Source organism: Neoarius graeffei, chromosome 17 (assembly GCF_027579695.1).
Source record: "Neoarius graeffei isolate fNeoGra1 chromosome 17, fNeoGra1.pri, whole genome shotgun sequence".
Taxonomy (NCBI): Eukaryota; Metazoa; Chordata; class Actinopteri; order Siluriformes; family Ariidae; genus Neoarius; species Neoarius graeffei.
Window position 1 is genome coordinate 71,383,717 of NC_083585.1, and position 21,952 is coordinate 71,405,668.

Consider the following 21,952-nt stretch of genomic DNA (forward strand, 5'->3'; position numbering starts at 1 on the left):
AGAGAGCTATGATCACTGAGCTTAGCAGGACAAAAAAAAAAATCAATGTTCTATTTCTGCAGGAAACACATAGCTGTAGTGATGATGAGGTGGACTGGGGGATGAGCTGGAGGGGGGCAGGTTTTCTTTAGCCATGGTACTAACATAAGTGCAGGAGTAGCAATACTCTTCTCACAGAATGTGAGTCCTTTTCACATTTCCTTCAGTGAAGTAGAGCAGGGTCAGGCTATTATAGTGCAGGCCACAATTAAAAATACACCTTTTATATTCATAAATGTTTACGCTTTCAATGTTGGCCCAGACCAGGTCAAACTATTTCAAAAAGTTCGTAATACTCTGAAATAGTATAATAGCAACTCAGCAATGGTTCTTGGAGGGGACTGGAACTGCACAACACACTTTACAATAGACAGGAATGGAGAGGAACCACATTTACAATCAGCTTCATTATTATCTGGTTTATTGAAGGAACATGGATTGACAGATGCATGGAGAGAATTTCACCCAACAGGACAGCAATACACATGGGTCAAAGTGGCAGAAGGTTGAATAAGTGCAGCTAGATTAGACAGGATTTATCTTAGTAAACACTATAGGAATCAAACAAAAACAGCAACAGTATCACTTGTTGGCTTCTCAGATCATCACATGATAACAGTAGATCTATCATTATCTGGTTGTTCAACACAAAGCTCATATTGGCAATTTAATATCAGGCTAATCCAGGACAATTCTTTCTGTAAACATTTTTCAGCTTTTTGGGAGCAATAGAGATTAAAAAAGAATGAATTTGAGGACTTAATCTCATGGTGGGAGGTGGGGAAAGTCCAAATCAGGATCTACTGTCAACAATACTTAGCACACTCATCAGCTGCATTGAGGAACGCAATTAAAAAATTAGAAGAAGAAATCAAACTGGTTGAGGAGGAAATAGTTAATAGAAATGATCATAATAACATTACAAACTAGAGGATAAGAGGAGAGCTCTAGGCTCCTTTCTGCAGGAGAAAGCAAAAGGAGCCCTGGTAAAAGCATGGATCTCTACACTCAAAGACATGGACGCCCCGATGTCATTCTTCTTCAAATTAGAAAAGAAAGTAAGAGAACAAAATCTCATGCTCCACCTCAAGTGGCCCAATGGGGAAATTACAGAAGACTCTGTGGAAATGAGAAAACTGGCCATCAATTTTTACAAGGACCTCTTTAGCGCTGGAACTTGTGACCCTTCATCAGTACATAGAAAAGCTGCACAAAGGACTACCAATGCTGAGGCCAGACGAAGCAGCTGCTCTTGAAACCCACATTATGATGGAGGAAATGTCAAAGGCAGTGCAGGACATGTCATATGGATGCTCCTCCGGTATCAATGGCCTCCTGTCAGAATTCTACAAATATTTCTGGAGAGTACTGGGAAAAGATTTACAGGAGGTCTTCATGGACTGCTTCAACTCAGGGAGGTTACCTACAAGCTGCACATGAGCAGTTCTCTCACTGCTACCAAAAAAGGGGGACCTTGGACTATTAAAAAATTGGAGACCTGTTTCATTACTGTGTACTGATTATAAAATACTATCTAAATGCCTCTTAAATAGATTAAAAAAAAACACATCGACACTATAGTACACATAAATCAATCATATTGCATTCCTGGATGTACAATAATGGACAATCTATTCTTAATATGTGATATTATCGATCTATCAACTACTCAAGAACTTAAATTTGGTTTTTTATCCATTGATCAAGAAAAAGCCTTTAATAGGCTTGATCATGAATATTTGTTTAAAACATTGAGAGCTTTTGGTTTCGGTAACATTTTTTATTTCCTGGGCTAAACTACTATACTCCAAGGCTTCTGTTATCTTAAAAGTCGGTGGTGGACTTAGTCATCCAGATAAAGTTTTTAGAGGGATTAGACAAGGATGTCCTTTATCAGGATAGTTGTACTCATTAGCAATAGAACCTTTACTACATAAACTTAGACAGGATCTAATGGGGCTTCCATTTCAGAAAGTGAATGAACAAGGTAAAGTAGCTCTGTCTGCTTATACAGATGATGTGACTGTCTTTATAAGAGGACAGGAGGATGTAGGTAGTGTTATGTGCAATTTAGCCTTATATGAAAGAGCTTCATCTGCCAAAATAAACTTAGGAACATGCACAGCATACATAATGGGTCAGTGGCAAAGGAAAGGGTTGCCAACTCTGCCAGCAGGACTGGAGTGGAGCAGGGAGGGAATGAAATGTCCAGGTGTCTTCCTTGGTAGTGAGGATTTTAAAAAAGAAAAACTGGGAAGGGATTATAGAAAAGGTAGGTGCCAGGTTGTCTAGATGGACTTGGGTCCTGCCCCAGTTGTCATACCGGGGGAGAGCTGTGGTTGTGAACAACTGATTGTTTCAATGCTGTGGCACTGTTTCACTGTCCTAGATCCACCGGAAGCACTCATTAAGAAGATCCAGAAGAAGCTGGTAAACTTTTTCTGGTGGCAATATCACTGGACCAGACCTGCCATGCTGTTCTTACCTTTGCATGAAGGAGGTCAAGGACCAATTGATCTGCAGAGTCACATCACAGCCTTCCATTTACAGTCAGCACAGTGTCTTCTATACAGGGGAGAGCTGGCGTGGACAAAAACAGCCTGCTTACTCTTACGTAAAGCTGGGAATCTGGGCTATGACAAACATCTCTTTTTGATGAGGCTGGAAGGGATGGACTTGTCTGGGACTATGGGATTTTATCAAACCATGCTAAAGGCCTGGAACAAGGTCATAAAGGCTCAGAGACTTACCACACAGTTTTATGGCCATGTAGGACAGGAACCACTGTTTCATAATGTCTTTATACAGAGCAGGACATTGAACTCTGCAGGTGTGAAAAGAGCATTTGTAAGGGCTGGTCTGGTGAAGTCAGCTAACCTAAGGAGTGGAAGGTCATGGAAAACGGCTGAAAGACTGACCGAGGAGTCAGGAATAAAATTAATCCGCTTGCTACAAAGACTGCTAGACAAAGTCTTGTCCTCACTCCCGGTAACTTCAGAAGGGCACTTGGAACAGAACCTGTCCCAGAGGTTTATGGAGGGGAACTGCTCTTCCCATCTCTGGCTATCACTGCTGTGGTGGAAAACCAGGATGAGGAGGAACAGACACTCCTATCCTTTAAAACATCCCAACTAGCAGACTTTTCAGCAACATCAAAAAAGACCTTATACTCTCTGAGTGTCAAGGTCACACACAAGGCGACATTGGACAGACTGCAGGAGTCGAGGTGGTCGGGGTTGCTTGCACCAGGCTCATCCCCCAGAGGATGCTGGAGGTCCCTGTACAAAACTCCTATAGAGAAATGCACTGCGGATCTCCAGTGGAGAATAGTACATGGGCCTGTGGCCACAAACAGACACATATAGATATACATATAGATATAGATCCCAGGGTAGACAGGAAGTGGAAACATTGCAACATCTACGGCTAAAGTGTGGGAAGTTAAGAAGCTTATTTGGTTTATTGAAGGAATGTTTCAGGAAATTTGAAGAGGAGCTGAGTGAGGTAAATTTCATTTTCAGTTTAAAATACAGTGCATCAAAATTAAGGAAAATTAGTCTTCTTAACTTTCTGATAGGTCAGGCTAAAATGAGCATTTGGCTTACAAGGAGAAACAAAATGTTGGAATCAGGGTTGGTCAACCCATTTCTCATGACCAAAGGTCTAGTGGCAACTCGGCTGAAAATAGAATTTGCTTATTATAAAATGATCTCAGGTCTAGATGAATTTGTTGAAATGTGGGGGCAAGGAGATGTGTTATGTTGTGTGTCCAATGAATCTTTGCTTCTGTCTTTTTAAATGATGATACAATAATAGATTGTCAATTGTGGAACAAGAATATTAGTATGTATATATACATATACTGTTAACTTGAAGTTTTACCAAATTGTGATTGAATTGTTCATTTTAGTTGTTTGTTTGTTTGTTGCTTTGTCAGATGAATCAAAATTGTATCAACTGAAATTGTTGTTAATAAAGACTAGTTGAATATCTCTTTCTCTCTCTCTGTGTCCCCCCCCCAGCCTCTCTGAGAGTGATACATGTGCAGGGCTGTGCGAAAGTGTGGTACATTAACTGTCGAGTTGCCGTGTATGTCCAGGAGAATGGTGTCTGCACCCAGAGGTGATGGCCCAGAGCAAGGAGATGTTTGGTGAGACATAGGTGAACCAGTGCCAAATCAACACATTGCCAACTGCAGTTTGTCCTGACAAAGCCAGACAATTGTTTTGTTCTACGCCACTGATACTCTATTCAGCAAGTCGATGGCCCCAAGACTGCCAGATTGCAAGATCTTTGTTCCCACCATTAGTTGTCAGTACAGCTTCAGGTTCTCCTGTCCCAGATAGACAGTAAGTGAAATGTGGCACCCTCTGCCAGTTCTCTAGGTCTCAGGGTCTTTCCTGTTAGTTAGCAATTCAGGAAACACTTCTGAATGAAAGCGCCCCAGCACATGGGCCTTTAAGTGGAAGTTGTTCATCCATTTCCTGCTTTCTAGGATTTTTCTCCAGTTCCCTCCTACCCTAAAGATGGAGATGATTGGCATATTACTGTAAATACAAGTTCGGGAACTACGTTCTAACACTCACTTCCTGTGCTGTTCCCTGTTTTAGGTGTTTTATATAGTTTTTAATGAAATTAAATGTCAACAAGGTCAAAGGCTCTGACACAGTGAAATAAATTCAGGATGTGAAATTTCATCAAGAAAAAGAGTTAATCAGTTAATTTCACATGTAGGTAAATTAATCAGCACTAAGAATACAACACACACTGGACTGAAAAGTCTGTTTATTATTTGCAGTCAGATGCCTTCCAGTATGTTTATCCTCTAAATACAGGCACACAGTGCAGACGCACACTAATCACACACCAACAGGCCTTTTCCACTGCAGGGTTCAGGCTCAGCTTGACTAGACTCACTTTTATTATTTATTTATTTATTTATTTATTTATTTTTTAACTTGTTTTTTGTTCGTTTGTTTTCCAGTGGGCAAATATTGTGGATAGTATCTGGTACCTGGTACTTTTTTTTTTGGCATCACCTCTGTCACTAGCTATCAGAGAGCACCACAGCACTAGTCTGGCTAACGCGACTTCAAAGCTCTGCGAGCATTTGGTCTGGCAAAGATATTAAGCCCAACCGTTTCCTAAAGTGTGTGGTTGACCCGCCTCCCTGAAATGCCTCAGTTTGCTACTGGTCGAAGCCAGAAAAGGCGGTGACGAAGCTTAAACCAATCACATCACTCTTTCCTCTGACGTATGTGACGCAACGGGGCTAACTGGTAGATTAAACTCTTACCGAAGCCGGTCGGGAGCAAGGCGAAAACGTCCTTCCTTTCAATAAATACCTCCAGGGCTGCTCTTTGCTCCGTTTTCAATGAGAACTTGCTCCATGTTCATAATGTTTCTAGTGAATGAAGCGCAGTTCTACTACGTCAGTGCCTTGAACACGCCTCTAACCAGGGCCGTTGGAGATGCTCAAAGTTGATTGGTTCCCGATTTTTCGGGAGCTTGGAAGAGCTGTAGATAGCTTGCCTGGCCAGACTAAGCTCGCAACAGGCCCTCGTGTTGCGTCACGCTTAGGATGGGCAGGCCCAGGCTACCACAGCACAATCTCTCTAGAGGAGTTTAAGTTTATTACCGCCTTTCTAAAGGGGGCGAGGAGCCTCCATCCACCCTGATTCCCTCAGAGCCCTGTGTGAAACTGACTTGAAGTGAAAACTCTGAAAACTGCCTCCTTCCTGATAATCACTTCATCTAAAACAGTTTTGGAGTTCTGGCTGTAAGTTTGCTGTGCACATGATAAATCAGGCAATTGACCTTCCAGCCTGTGATTAGATTAGATTAGATTAGATTAGATTAGATTAGATTAGATTAGATTAGATTAGATTAGATTAGATTAGATTAGATTCACTTTATTTGTCCCACATCGGGGAAATTCATGTGTTACAGTAGCAAGAAAATGTCAAACAGATAACAAATAAAACTGAAATAAAAATTAGACAAACGAAGGATTAAATACAGAGGGCTATTTGCATTATCTACCATGAAAAAGTATAGAAAAATTGCCTTATTGAGAGGCTCGAAAAATTGCACATTACAGGTAGACTCTGTATATATACACACATATATACATAAATTTTATATATATATATATATAAGTATGCATAAAAATAGTTTAGGGCCTATATTATTGCATATAATAATTGCATCGATGAGAGATGGCAGAGGTAGTAGTGGTGAAGTAGTGCAAATATAAGGACAAACAGGTTATTGGTGCCACGTTACAAGTTGTGGGTGTTCTACAGTCTGACAGCAGCAGGTATGAATGACCTGCGGTATCTCTCCTTCTTACACCGTGGGTGCAGCAGTCTACTACTAAACGAGCTGCTTAAAGCCCCCACAGCCTCATGTAGGGGGTGAGAGGGGTTATCCATGATTGAGGTCAGCTTGGCTAACATCCTCCTCTCACCCACCTCCTCAATGGAGTCCAGAGGACAGTCCAAGACTGAGCCAGCCCTTCTGACCAGTTTATTAAGTTTCTTCCTGTCCCTCTCTGAACTTCCACAGCCCCAGCAGACCACAGCGTAGAAAATCGCTGATGCTACCACAGAGTCATAAAAAGTCCTAAGCAGTGCAGCTTGTAAGTGTGCGTGCGTGTGTGTGTGTGTGTGTGTGTGTGTGTGAGAGAGAGAGAGACTTTGAACAAATTTCAGGACAGTACTAACCCAGTTTCCCATGACACTGGGTCTCATTTATCAATCTTTCAGGAAAGAAAGATTCTGCTAAATGCTGAATATACTTTCTGAACTCTGGATAACCACCAGGGTTCTTTATCCTTCAGATCCTACAACAGCTCAGTAAGTAGCACTCAGGAATACTGCTGCATATTTCATATTTCATTTGTAGCTTTGTTGAAGGTCTTGGCACAAGTATTCAGGTGATTCACATTACCCCTGGTCATTTCCTGAAGTTCACAGAGCCACAGTGAATCCTGTTCAGGACACACTATGCATATTAGAGTATAGAGAATGAAGTGTGAAAGATAACGTGCGTAAGGTGAAAGATGAAATGCGAAAAGTGAAGTATAAAATATAAAAGTGTGAAATAAGAAAGGTGAAGAGTGAACGGTGAAGTTTGCTGACCCTCTGTTTAATTTTGTCAGGCAGAAGGCGTCTGATCATAGTGAACACGGGACGGAAGAATCGAGGCTCGTTAATGAAGTGGATCCCGCGCAACTTTAAAGGAAACGAGTCCTGAGAAAACAAGAAGGAAAACATGACCATACATTTATGTAACAAATTTATTATATTCACTCTACAGGGCACCACACTAGGCAGTGTACATATGTTCTACAGGAATGTGATAATTGATATGTGATAAATAGTGAGTGTAAAATATAGTGTTTTGGAAAATTAGCATCAGACAATTCCAGCAGTAATTATAAATAACTCATTAACTCATATAAATAGTAAATGATATTGATAATATAAATAATAGCTCATTAACGGTATACGGTATATCCATATGACTCCCCCCAACTGTAAAGTGACCTTGGGTATGAGAAAGGCGCTATATAAATTTAACTGATTATTATTATTACTATCCATCCATTATCTGTAATCGCTTATTCTGTGCAGGGTTGCAGGCGAGCTGGAGCCTATCCCAGCTGACTATGGGTGAGAGGTGGGGTACACCCTGGACAAGTCGCCAGATCATCAGAGGGCTGACACACAAAGACAAACAACCATTCACATTCACACCTACGGTCAATTTAGAGCCACCAATTAGCCTAACCTGCATGTCTTTGGACTGTGGGGGAAAATGGAGCACCCAGAGGAAACCCACGCAGACACGGGGAGAACATGCAAACTCCACACAGAAAGGCCCTCGCCGGCCATGGGGCTTGAACCCAGAATCTTCTTGCTGTGAGGCGACAGTGCTAACCACTACCTCATTAACTCATATAAATATTAAATAATATTAATAATATAAATAATAGCTCATTAACGCATATAAACTCCCAGGACCGGCAGGAGAAATGTGAGGGGAGTTGAGTGAATGAACAGCTCTTTCCCTCTGTATCATGAAGTGCCCTTGAGTGAGGTACCTAACCTCCAACTGCTCCCCGGGTGCTGTAGCATAGCTGCCCACTGCTCTGGGTATGTGTGTGTGCTCATTGCTCACCTGTGTGTGTGCATGTGTGTGTTCACTGCTTCAGATGGGTTAAATGCAGAGGACGAATTTCACTGTGCTTGAGTGTACATGTGACAAATAAAGGCTTCTAAATCCCACATTAACATCCTTCTTCTGTTCTAGTAAAATACTGGGGGAGGAAAACATTAATAACTTTGTACCGTGAGGACACAGGAGATCTTCTTTGCCAGTGAGGGGGTGATTTGGAGGGCATGAGAGAAACACCAGCCCTGAAGGTCAAAAATAACCTTGAGTCCATTTCTCTGAGTCTCACACTCCTGAACAATCAGCTCAGATGTGATGAGACTGACACGGAAAACTTCATATGCTGAAAATTCTTTTGGATTCCACTGACCTGAGGACAGACAGATGGAATAAGTATAGTTCATTTTTACATTACATTTTTCTCAGTTCCTTCCGAACCTCTTTTACACATGTTTATATTATACTGGTAAAAAATAATCTTGCTATTAGCTCTTTTAAGAGCTCAGTGTTTAATCTGGTGTGTGTGTATGTATATATATATATATATATATATATATATATATATATATATATATATATATATATATATATATAAACAGATTAAACACTGTATTAAACACACATTTTATATTTATATATATAATATTAGTGAACATAAACTAATATTCTGAATACTGACCGATCCTGTAAATTAACACTCTGCTTCCAGCAGCATCTCTGGACCTGAGAACCGCATGGTAATTGTTTTTCAGAAGGCCGAAGATGGATGAGGGTCGCAGATTAGCACTTATTTCAGGACACTCTTGTCTCCATTTATGATAATTAATCAATAACTGTGGAGAAACAACATCATACAACATCATCATTACTGACATCTTCAACATCTCCATGAGCAATGCGATTGTTCCAAAATACTTCAAGACCACTACCATCGTCCCTGTGCCAAAGAAGTCTTCAGTGTCCTGCCTTAATAACTACTGTCCCATTTCACTGACATCCATCATTATGAAGTGCTTCAAGAGGCTCTTCATGGGGCACATAAAGACCCTGCTGCCTCCCTCACTGGACCCTTCATCTGGCCCTAACCCTAAACCACCTAGACAAGAAGGACACATATGTACAAATGCTGTTCATAGACTTCAGTTCAGCATTCAACACAATCATCCCTCAGTAGCTAATTGGGAAGCTGAGCCTGCTGGGCCTGAACACCTCCCTCTGCAACTGGATCCTGGACTTCCTGACTGAGAGACCTCAGTCAATCTGGATTGGGAGCAGAACTTCCAGCACCACCATGCTGAACACTGGGCCCCCCCAGGGCTGTGTGCTCAGTCCACTGCTGTTCACTCTGCTGACTCACGACTGTACAACAACTCACAGTTCGAATCACATCATCAAGTTTGCTGATGACATGACTGTGGGGGGTCTCATCAGTAAGAATGACGAGTCAGCATACAGAGAGGAGGTGCAACGGCTATCAGACTAGTGCAGAGTCACCAACCTGTCTCTGAATGTGGACAAAAGAGACGGTTGTTGACTTCAGAAGATCACTGAGTGACCACTCTCCACTGTACATCGATGGCTCATTCGTGGAGAATGTCAAGAGCACCAAATTCCTCAGTGTTCATCTGGTGGAAAACCTCACCTGGTCCCTCAACACCAGCTCCATAGCCAAGAAAGTCCAGTAGCATCTCTACTTCCTATGGAGGCTGAGGAAACCCCATCTCCCATCACCCATCCTCACAATATTCTACAGAGGGACTATTGAGAGCATTCTGAGCAGCTGCATCATGGTCTGGTTTGGGAATTGCACTGTCTCAGATCGCAAGACCCTACAGCGGATAGTGAGGATAGCTGAGAAGATCATCAGAGTCTCTGTTCCCTCCATCACGGAAATTTACACCACGCGCTGCATCCGGAAAGCCACCAGCATCATGGCCGACCACACACACCCCTCACACAATCTCTTCGCCCTCCTGCTATTTGGAAAAAGGTACCGAAGCATTCAGGACTTCACAGCCAGACTATGTAACAGTTTCTTCCCACACGCTATCAGACTCTTCAGCTCTGAGGGACTGGACTGAGAACACTTGGACTGTTGAACACACCATTCACACTGCAGTCTGTGCACAGTGGACAATAATGAACTGTTGCTTAAAATGTTTACATTGTCGCTCACACACAATGTTTACATCTATTTATTTCTTTTTACATACACTACTTCAAAATGCACACTCAAACTTTCCGCACATTAATAGTAACAGGTCCTGGTTGGGACTCTACTATCTATCTGTGCTAGTTGTCATTTTTGCACTGTCCTTGTTGTTTGCACTTTGTTATTTATGTAGTTTATTTCTGAAATGTTTGCACTCGCTGCACTCTTGCACTTTGTTGTTATTTGTAGTCCTGTGATATTTAATGTGGCACTGTGGTCCTGGAGAAACGTTGTTTTGTTTTAACTGTGTACTGCACCAACTGTATATGGGTTAAATGACGATTAAAAAAAAGCCTTGACCTTGACCTCATAAGTGTGTTCATTTTTTATTAGTGTGATTAGTGAGTGTGATTAGATTAACATGATTAGTCATTTAATCACGCTCATCTAATCACACTCACTAATCATGCTCATCTATTCATGCAGATCTAATCACACTCACTAATCATGCTCATCTAATCCTACTCATCTAATCACACTCACTAATCATGCTCATCTAATCCTACTCATCTAATCACACTCACTAATCATGCTCATCTAATCACACTCACTAATCATGCTCATCTAATCCTACTCATCTAATCACACTCACTAATCATGCTCATCTAATCCTACTCATCTAATCACACTCACTAATCATGCTCATCTAATCACACTCACTAATCATGCTCATCTAATCACACTCACTAATCATGCTCATCTAATCATGCTCATCTAATCACACTCACTAATCATGCTCATCTAATCACACTCACTAATCATGCTCATCTAATCATGCTCATCTAATCACACTCACTAATCACGCTCATCTATCATGCTCATCTAATCACACTCACTAATCACGCTCATCTATCATGCTCATCTAATCACACTCACTAATCATGCTCATCTAATCATGCTCATCTAATCACGCTCATCTAATCACACTCACTAATCATGCTCATCTAATCCTACTCATCTAATCACACTCACTAATCCTGCTCATCTAATCACACTCACTAATCATGCTCATCTATCGTGCTAATCTAATCACACTCACTAATCATGCTCATCTAATCACACTCACTAATCATGCTCATCTAATCATGCTCATCTAATCACACTCACTAATCATGCTCATCTATTCACACTCACTAATCATGCTCATCTAATCCTACTCATCTAATCACACTCACTAATCATGCTCATCTATTCATGCAGATCTAATCACACTCACTAATCATGCTCATCTAATCACACTCACTAATCATGCTCACTAATCACACTCACTAACCATGCTCATCTAATCATACTCATCTCATCACACTCACTAATCACGCTCATCTATCATGCTCATCTAATCACACTCACTAATCATTCTCATCTAATCATGCTCATCTAATCACACTCACTAATCATGCTCATCTAATCATGCTCATCTAATCACACTCACTAATCATTCTCATCTAATCATGCTCATCTAATCACATTCACTAATCACACTTACTAATCATGCTCATCTAATCACACTCACTAATCATGCTCATCTAATCATGCTCACTAATCACACCCACTAATCATGATCATCTAATCACACTCACTAATCATGCTCACTAATCACACTCACTAATCATGCTCACTAATCACACTCACTAATCATGCTCACTAATTACACTAACTAATCGTGCTCACTAATCACACTCACTTATCGTGCTCACTAATCACACTCACTTATCGTATTCATATAATTACACTCACTAATCACGCTCACTAATAACACTAACTAATCATATTAATCTAAACACATTCACTAATCACACTCATTATTCGTGCTCATATAATCACACTCACTAATGACACTCATTAATCATGCTCACTAATCACACTCACTAATCACGCTCACTAATCATGCTCATCTACTCATTGTCATCTAATCATGCTTGTCACAGTCCGGTCCAGTTCATCCATGCCTTAGATTGTGGGACTTCCATGCTGGCTCCAAGCCGGATCCGGGACAGGAATTCAGTCCTGCCTTGCTGAAGGCCATTTCCTGAAGCGGCAGTCCCACAGCTGCTCCCATAGACATATAAACATAGACGCCGCCTTCTGCGTAGAATCATACATCATCCTCGCCGCCATATTGGATGTGGCAAAGTGGAGATTCTTCAACCGTCTCTGGTATAGCGTCTAGACAGTAGCTGAGAATAAAGATGCCTCATTCATGTGCTGCGTTTAACTGTACCAACAGGTTTACCGTCCAAACGAGATCACATGGGATTACCTTTCACAGGTGAGACTGGAAAAATACTTTTCATTACTGTTCCTTCAGTCTTCAGTTTCCCAGCTCATCTCCACCGGGGGGGTGTATAGTTATAAGCAGTGAGAATTAGAGAATACAGTGCCACACTATGATGAACGTTTTTGAACGTATGATGAATGTTTTTAACCTTTCTGAATGGGAAGGAATCAGTGATGTATTTTGTTTTGGTATGACGTTAGAACCTGGCCGAACTCAGTTTGGCGCTCATTCAGCTCACTTTATTCAGCGAGAGCAGGTCTGTGTGGTGACTCAATAAATAAAACAGTACATTTTTATTTTCATTCACTATTTCCAGTTTTTCCACTATTTCCATCATTTATCATATTCAGTCTTGTAGGTTGGTTATTGTGGCCTCAGGTTTTGGTAGCTTGCTGCGGTATGCTGACTGATTAGCTTACCTGAGCTATCTATCGCGGATCTGTCGCTAGTTTGCAGTGTACAGGGTATTTCGCACACTATTTATAACCATCACATTAAAAGTTATATGTGTTGTTTTGATGCCTGTTTGTTTCCCAAATATATACGTGTGTGTCTTAATGGGTGAATAAAAGGCATCGAGTTAAATATTATTGTAGAAAGGGGCTTTATGAAGTTCAGTCCATTTACTTGCATTGGTTTATGGGGAAGATTTGCCACATCCAATATGTCGGACACTCTGACGTATCCCAGCAACGGGCCACCAGCTCAATGCGGCGTCTATGTTTATATGTCTATGACTGCTCCCACTCCTCTTCCATCAGCCAGGGCTTTTTAAGAACTGTTTGGAGCTACTCCATTTGCCAGACTGTCTCTTGTAGACTTTCCTCACCTCGCTACAGCTCATTGGTGTTGTGTCTTCTTGATTCCCCCTGCCTGAATTTTTCCTTGTTTTTTGTCAAGTTTTTCTGTCCAGTTTTTTGTCCCTGTTTTTGCCTGCCTGTTCTTTTGAATTGTATCCTTTACTACCTCTGCCTGGATTTCCCTTGTCCCTGTGTTCATCAGTTTTTGTGAAGATTTTTCTGTCCTTTTTTTGTCCCTGATCGTGTCTACCTGCTCCTGTGTTTTTGACCTCCTGACCTGTTTTTTGACTACCAATTTTTGCCTGAGCCCTACTGTACCTTTTGCCTTTCTGCTGTCTACTTCATTAAAGAATTTTTCTCTTTACACTGCCTGTTTTCTGAGTCTGGTCTTGGATCCTCACTTTACCTCAGCTCGCCACTCGTGACACACACTCATCTAATCACACTCACTAATCATACTCATCTAATTATGCTCATCTAATCACACTCACTAATCAAGCTCATCTAATCACATTCACTAATCATGCTCATCTCATCACACTCACTAATCATGCTCATCTAATCACACTCACTAATAACGCTTATCTAATCACACTCACTAATCATGCTCATCTAATCACACTCACTAATCACGCTTATCTAATCACACTCACTAAGCATGCTCATCTACTCATTCTCATCTAATCATGCTCATCTAATCACACTCACTAATCACACTCACTAATCATGCTCATCTAATCACACTCACTAATCACACTCACTAATCACACTCACTAATCAAGCTAACTAATTATGCCCATCTAATCACACTCACTAATCACACTCACTAATCATGTTCATCTCATCACACTCATTAATCATGCTCATCTAATCATGATCACTAATCACGCTCATCTCATCACACTCACTAATCATGCTCATCTAATCATGATCACTAATCACGCTTATCTAATCACACTCACTAATCATGCTCATCTAATCACACTCACTAATCACACTCACTAATCAAGCTCACTAATTATTCCCATCTAATCACACTCACTAATCAAGCTCACTAATTATTCCCATCTAATCACACTCACTAATCACACTCACTAATCATGCTCATCTAATCACACTCACTAATCATGCTCATCTAATCATGATCACTAATCACGCTTATCTAATCACACTCACTAATCATGCTCATCTAATCACACTCACTAATCACACTCACTAATCAAGCTCACTAATTATTCCCATCTAATCACACTCACTAATCACACTCACTAATCATGCTCATCTAATCACACTCACTAATCATGCTCATCTAATCATGATCACTAATCACGCTCATCTAATCACACTCACTAAGCATGCTCATCTACTCATTCTCATCTAATCATGCTCATCTAATCACACTCAATCAAGCTCATCTAATCACATTCACTAATCATGCTCATCTAATCATGATCACTAATCACACTTATCTAATCACACTCACTAATCACGCTCATCTAATCACACCCACTAATCATGCTCATCTCATCACACTCACTAATCATGCTCATCTAATCATGATCACTAATCACGATTATCTAATCACACTCACTAATCATGCTCATCTCATCACACTCACTAATCATGATCACTAATCACGCTTATCGAATCACACTCACTAATCATGCTCATCTCATCACACTCACTAATCATGCTCATCTAATCATGATCACTAATCATGCTTATCTAATCACACTCACTAATCAAGCTCATCTAATCACATTCACTAATCATGCTCATCTAATGATGATCACTAATCACACTTATCTAATCACACTCACTAATCATGCTCATCTAATCACACTCACTAATCACACTCACTAATCAAGCTCATCTAATCACATTCACTAATCATGCTCATCTAATGATGATCACTAATCACACTTATCTAATCACACTCACTAATCATGCTCATCTACTCATTCTCATCTAATCATGCTCATCTAATCACACTCACTAATCATGCTCATCTCATCACACTCACTAATCATGCTCATCTAATCATGATCACTAATCACGCTTATCTAATCACACTCACTAATCATGCTCATCTAATGTCACACTCACAACCCGCCGTCAGTGTTTTGGACACGCTCAGGTCATAGGGTTTGGTAACTTGCAGCCGTGCCACAGGGTCACAGTGAACCCAAGGGAAAGTTGGGGGGAAGAGTACAGGCAAAGTACTTGTCAAGTACAAGTTGCACATCTGACTTCCTCAAGGCATGAGAAATATTGCGCCGTTAGCCCGTGGAAAGTCTATGTTTGATGCATGTGATCAGTACATGTTCTGTGAGTGTGGAGTGCGTGTGACTTGCATTTTACCAGCTTCCTGTGCTAGCAGTATGGGCCACACTTGTGAAACATGTGTGACGCACATGATTAGCACGTGACAATCACTCATAACTTGTGTGTGACGCAAGCCAGGAGTGGGTATAAAACCAGCGTGTCTGCAGCATTCTGCATCTGTTGCACATGAGTGTGATTAGATGAGCGTGATTAGTGATCATGATTAGATAAGCATGATTCGTGAGTGTGATTCACATTTGGCTGAAGAACATTGGATATTTTGTGGGAAAATTTAAAAAATTTTCAGTTTAAAGTTTAGAAAATGGGACCCAAGAAGAAGCGAGCAAAAGTGAAGTAACCCAGCCTGAAACAGCAGAGGGGGAGGAGGAGGAGGAGGAGGAGGAGGAGGAAGAATAATTTGATGATGATGATGATGGTAGCAGCACTGGCGAGCTCTGCATGGACAGGGAGAAGTTTGCCTTCAAGCCGGCAGAAGGCACAGCACCCCGCCAGAGGGATTTTCACAGGTAAATACACATGCTTTAAACATTTATTTCAGTATCTATATGCTTATGTAATTAATATTATATATGCTGATTTTCATGTATGTTTCAGCTAATGACGTCCAGAAGTGAGGACACGGCAATCCCATCATCGTTGTCAGGCCATTGTGTCATGCTCAGTGATGAGGACAAGGACATCCCGACACCCCGTCCCACCACTCAGCAGGAGCAGGACAGCAGCTCGGAGTCAAAGTGTGTTTCAGTGCTCAAACTGTTGGGCGATTTACTTGGGATTTTTTTTACAATGTAATAAAATGGGTTATTCCCTTATACTCATCTCATCTCATTATCTCTAGCCGCTTTATCCTGCTCCACAGGGTTGCAGGCAAGCCGGAGTCCATCCCAGCTGACTACGGGCGAAAGGTGGGGTACACCCTGGACAAGTCGCCAGGTCATCACAGGGCTGACACATAGACACAGACAACCATTCACATTCACACCTACGGTCAATTTAGAGTCACCAGTTAACCTAACCTGCATGTCTTTGGACCATGTGGGAATCCCACACGGACACGGGGAGAACATGCAAACTCCGCACAGAAAGGCCCTCGCCGGCCACGGGGCTCGAACCAGGACCTTCTTGCTGTGAGGCGACAGCGCTAACCACTACACCACCGTGCCGCCCTCCCTTATACTCATGTTTTATTATTTGACATTTGCATGGTAAATTAATATATACTCAAATAAAAACAGCAAATGAGGTGGTCTTCTTCCCTTCTACAATGCTACATGCTACATGATTGGTTCCTTTGTTCCTCCCCCAATATATATACCCAGAGTCTTGCCCCTTGTGTCGCGTGCGGGTCACGTGCATTGCATGCACACCACACATAGGGGTAGAAAGTGAGATGTACTTCTGTCTTGCGCGCCGCACAAATAGCAAGTGTGGAGTACTTGTGTAGTAATTCTGAGGCATGTCATTCATACAATGACCGTGCATCACTTGTGCGTCTTACTGTCATCGTAAAAAGCCCCTACTAGCTGCGCTGCTCACTTGGTTCAGGCGTACAAAAGGAGTACGGGTCCCATAAGTAGTGTATGCATTCTTGTTTTTTCGCAAGACCTGTAGAATTTGCATGTGCAGGACCAAAAGTCTCCACAGGCAGTCTGCGACCGTCTACAGTGCTGAACACACACAAGTGTTGCGCAAGTCTCAAGCACGGTTTTGCCAATTTTTTTTTATCGTAGACCACCCATAGTAGCACGTACGGCGGGTTGTGAGTGAGCCTTAATCATGCTCATCTAATCACACTCACGAATCATGCTCATCTAATCATGCTCACTAGTTGTGCTCATCTAATCATGAGTATCTAATCACACTCACTAATCATGCTCATCTAATCACACTCACTAATCACTCTCATCTAATCATGCTCATCTAATCACACTCACTAATCACTCTCATCTAATCATGCTCATCTAATCACACTCACTAATCACGCTCATCTAATCATGCTCATCTAATCACACTCACCAAGCATGCTCACTATCCACAGTCACTAATCTCACACACACACACACGCACACCTCCCTTTAATTTCACAGCACCCCAGAGATTTTAAACGACTCTCCACACACACGTGTTGTGAAACAGTTGCTCAGTATGATTAGTCCGACTTCGCCAAGCACTAGTTGTATCAAATTTGATGTTCTGGTTTTTGACTCTTGTTCTGGTTCTGTGGTTTTCGGATTGTTGCTCTGCCTGTTTGGCCCTGTCTGCTCATCGCTTGACCCTGTGCCTGGTTGTTAATTCTGAACTCTGGTTGCCCTTTTGGGTTTGTCTGCTGATCTGTTCTCAAAAGAACTGAACCTCATCTGTATCCATGTCTGTGTCTCTCTGCGTGAGTGTGACAATAATGTTTCTAAACTATTGGTGAAATAGTGAACAATGGCAGCAAATACACCAGCTCACAATCACTACAGCATCCCTGAATGCAGAAATAATTCAAGCAAATATCCATACATGGTTGGTGTCCTGCATCTTAGTTTGATAATCAGTGTATGTGTGTGTGTGGATTGGAATGTGCTTGGCTTGCGCTGCTCAGTAAATCACGCATGTTATTTATCAGTGTCAATCGTAGGCTTCAGTGCTATTACAAATCTGAATGTGCTGACTGGAATCAAGTGCACCATGTTGTCATGGTAACGTTGACAGTAACACGTAACATGCACAATGATTCAGATTGTCTACAGTGTGAAAACACTCCGTTCATGTGGTTGGCTGTTTGTCCGATCTTTCCAGCACAACACGGCTCCTTTTAGTGATACAGTACATTCTGTTCATTGTTATTTCTCTCTCACTCAGAAATCGTTCCCCTTCAGACTTATCTGTTAAAATGGGTCACCAAATTAAAGTCCCGCCCACCCAAGAAAAGTCTATAGTTGAATCTGAACACTCCGTAGCATCCCGTTAAATATGGTCAGGTGGGAAAACACCACACCCATTACCTTCCCTTGATGGAAGACTGAGTGAGAATGAAAATGTGTTATTTATAGCATGTTGTTTTAACTCCGTACATTAAGGAGTTTCGTATGTGAAAGGGGCTCCAGTGTACCTGAATGTGCCATAAACACCCATAAATGCATGGCTTCTCTGAGTGTCTATTAGCACTGTCTCAGGGGCTTCAAAGAGGCGACGCTGTTCACTAAGAGCTCGATTTCACTGAGAGTGATGAATAATATAGATACATTTCTACCTTTGATTTAGAAAGATTTCACAATTTAATGAAACTTTGAGGGACTTTCCATAGTCTTACAAGTAAGGTCACACATAACCAGTTGATCCGTGAAAACCGTGGCCAGGTCGACCGTGGCCATTCTGGCAGAGTTTGGATGTGAGCCATCGCATAAACTTGGGTGGAGTAAATATGCAAATGAAGCCATGGTAGCCACAATGGTAGTGACAGAAGACGTCGGTAAAACCAATAGTGGCAGTGACATATAGCGACGTATGGCCTTACGGCAATGGTGGCAGCGTGTACGATTTTCATGGCTGCAGTACAGCATAGCCATAGCAAGACAAAATAAACCACGCCCCCTTGACAAACTTCACTTTCTGCAGAATGTTGTTCCATGAACCTTTTGACCTCAATGGTTGTGATGGAATGCTACGGCAACCCCCGGTAGTCCACGTAAGCCTCATGCATGCCTCAAGGATGCTCACAGATGCCTTCACGGTTGTGATGGATGAATTTATCCAGCACTTGACCCATGGCAATTTTCAACATGACAGAACTTTCTGGGGATAGAAGCCATGCCTTCCCGGTTATCAAGGTAGCTCCCTGACTCTCACGTATTCTGATGGAAGGGCCCAGAACACATGCCAGTTGATTGATTGATTGATTGATTGATTGATTGATTGATTGATTGATTGATTGATTGATTGATTACTTTATTCTGAACAATAAAGAAGAAAGATATAAAAAAAATAAAAATTTAAAAATTTAAAAAATTTAAATAAAAAATGCAATAATCAAAACATCATCATAAACAAACAGAATAGCGTAGCCACAAGGCAATAACATAATAATGTTCAGAAAGGATTAGGAAGAAGTAATAACTTATCCAATCCTAACCCTCTATACCACCGCTAATCAAACATCACTTTTCCGCCATAATAAACTATATATACAAAAGAAAACAAAAGCAACAAACAAAAAGAAAACATACCAACATACCAAGACATACCGACATGGTATAATATTGCCCAAATCAAATCATATATACAGATACTTGTGTTATGCATATATACACACATACAATACATATATACAGTACATACATATACACTTACCTATAACTATACACTAAATACAAGAAGACCAGTCACAGACTTACTCTCAATTTCATCATCACCTATATAGTCTGCCTGTCCTCATTCTCATATATTTTTAGTAACATGTTTTTATATAATTTTTTAAACAGTTTTATGTTGGTGCTATTTTTGAGTTCATTATCCAGACCATTCCACAATTTCACCCCACAGGCTGTTATGCACATACTTTTCATAGTTGTTCTAACATTTACTCTCTTAAAATTCATTTCCCCTCTCAGGTTAGACCCACCCTGCCTTTCCATAAACATATTTTGTACCTCACCCGGAAGAAGGTTATGTCTTGCTTTATACATAATTTGTGCAGTCTTGTGTTTAACCAGACCAGTGAATTTCAGAGTGTGTGCTTTTACGAATAACGCGTTTGTATGCTCAAGATATCCCGTATTATTGACGGTTCTTATTGCTCTTTTTTGTAATGTGCATAACGGCTGCAGGTTAGATTTGTAGGTATTACCCCATATCTCCACACAGTAGTTCAGATATGGAAGTATGAGTGCATTATACAGAGTATGTAGTGATTTATAGTCCAGAATGTGTCTTGATTTCCCCAAAATTGCAGTAATCTTTGCTATTTTTGCTTTAACATGATTAATATGTGGTTTCCAGCAGATTTTATGATCAACAATCACACCCAGAAATTTTATTTCATAAACTCTTTCTATAGTTATGTTGTCAATTTTCAATTCAACTTGAGGGTTCGACTTATATTTTCCAAATAACATAATCTTCGTTTTATTCAAATTCAATGACAATTTGTTTACATTAAACCACCTTTTTAATTTATTCATTTCGGTTGTGATTGTTTCCATAAGTTGCTGTGCATTGTCCCCGGCGCAAAAGATGTTTGTATCATCGGCAAATAAAACGCATTTCATTATACATGATACATTACATAAGTCATTAATGTATAATATAAACAGTTTAGGACCTAAGACAGACCCTTGCGGTACTCCACATGTTATGGGCAAATAATCAGATGTGTGATCTCCAATTTTTACAAATTGCTGCCTGTTGCTTAAGTAGCTCCTCACCCAGTCCAAACCAACCCCTCTGATACCATACCTCTCTAATTTGTTGAATAGAATGTCATGATTTATTGTGTCAAATGCTTTCTTTAGATCTATGAAAATTCCCATAACATGTTTTTTATTGTCTATACCCAGTTGACCCCCAGAAGAGTTAAAATCATTTACTGGTGTTTCCTCCGGGTGCTCCAGTTTCCCCCACAGTCCAAAGACATGTGGTTAGGTTAACATGGGCTGGCCCTGGGCTGAAGTGCCCTTGAGGACGGCACCTAACCCCCAACTGCTCCCTGGGTGCTGTGGCACAGGTGCCCAATGTGTGTGTGCTCATTGCTCACTTGTATGTGCATGTGTGTGTTCACTGCTTCAGATTGGTTAAATATAGAGGACAAGTTTCATTGTATGCTTAAGTGTACATGTGACAAATAAAGGCTTCTTCTTTTTCTACCCTGAAGTGATTCCAGCTATGTGAGACTTGAGCCTTAAAGCCTGTGGTCTGTAATGTTGAATGTGTTGTCTGGTCCTGCGTATGACTGTTTACTGTTTATTGTTAAACTGAACCCAAAACCCACCAGCGCTGATGTGTGGCAATAAAGCAGTTGAGAGTCCTGCCTGCTTTAGATTTTACTTGACCTTTATCAGACCATTAGCTGTCTTAAAATTTGTCTTTACATGTCAGAATCACAGTTTGGATCATTTT

At 41.0% G+C, this 21,952-nt stretch overlaps 1 protein-coding gene across 1 annotated transcript in view; it reads right to left on the reverse strand.

The window, feature by feature from the left end:
- Nucleotides 1–21,952, reverse strand: part of ttpa (tocopherol (alpha) transfer protein) — a 38,245-nt gene that overhangs the window by 15,995 nt on the left and 298 nt on the right. Inside the window, exons 2-4 of the mRNA XM_060943458.1 lie at nucleotides 8,897–9,050; nucleotides 8,394–8,587; nucleotides 7,182–7,292 (exon numbers count right to left, since the gene is read on the reverse strand). Coding sequence (XP_060799441.1) covers nucleotides 7,182–7,292; nucleotides 8,394–8,587; nucleotides 8,897–9,050 — 459 coding nt within the window. The remainder of the gene's footprint in view (nucleotides 1–7,181; nucleotides 7,293–8,393; nucleotides 8,588–8,896; nucleotides 9,051–21,952) is intronic.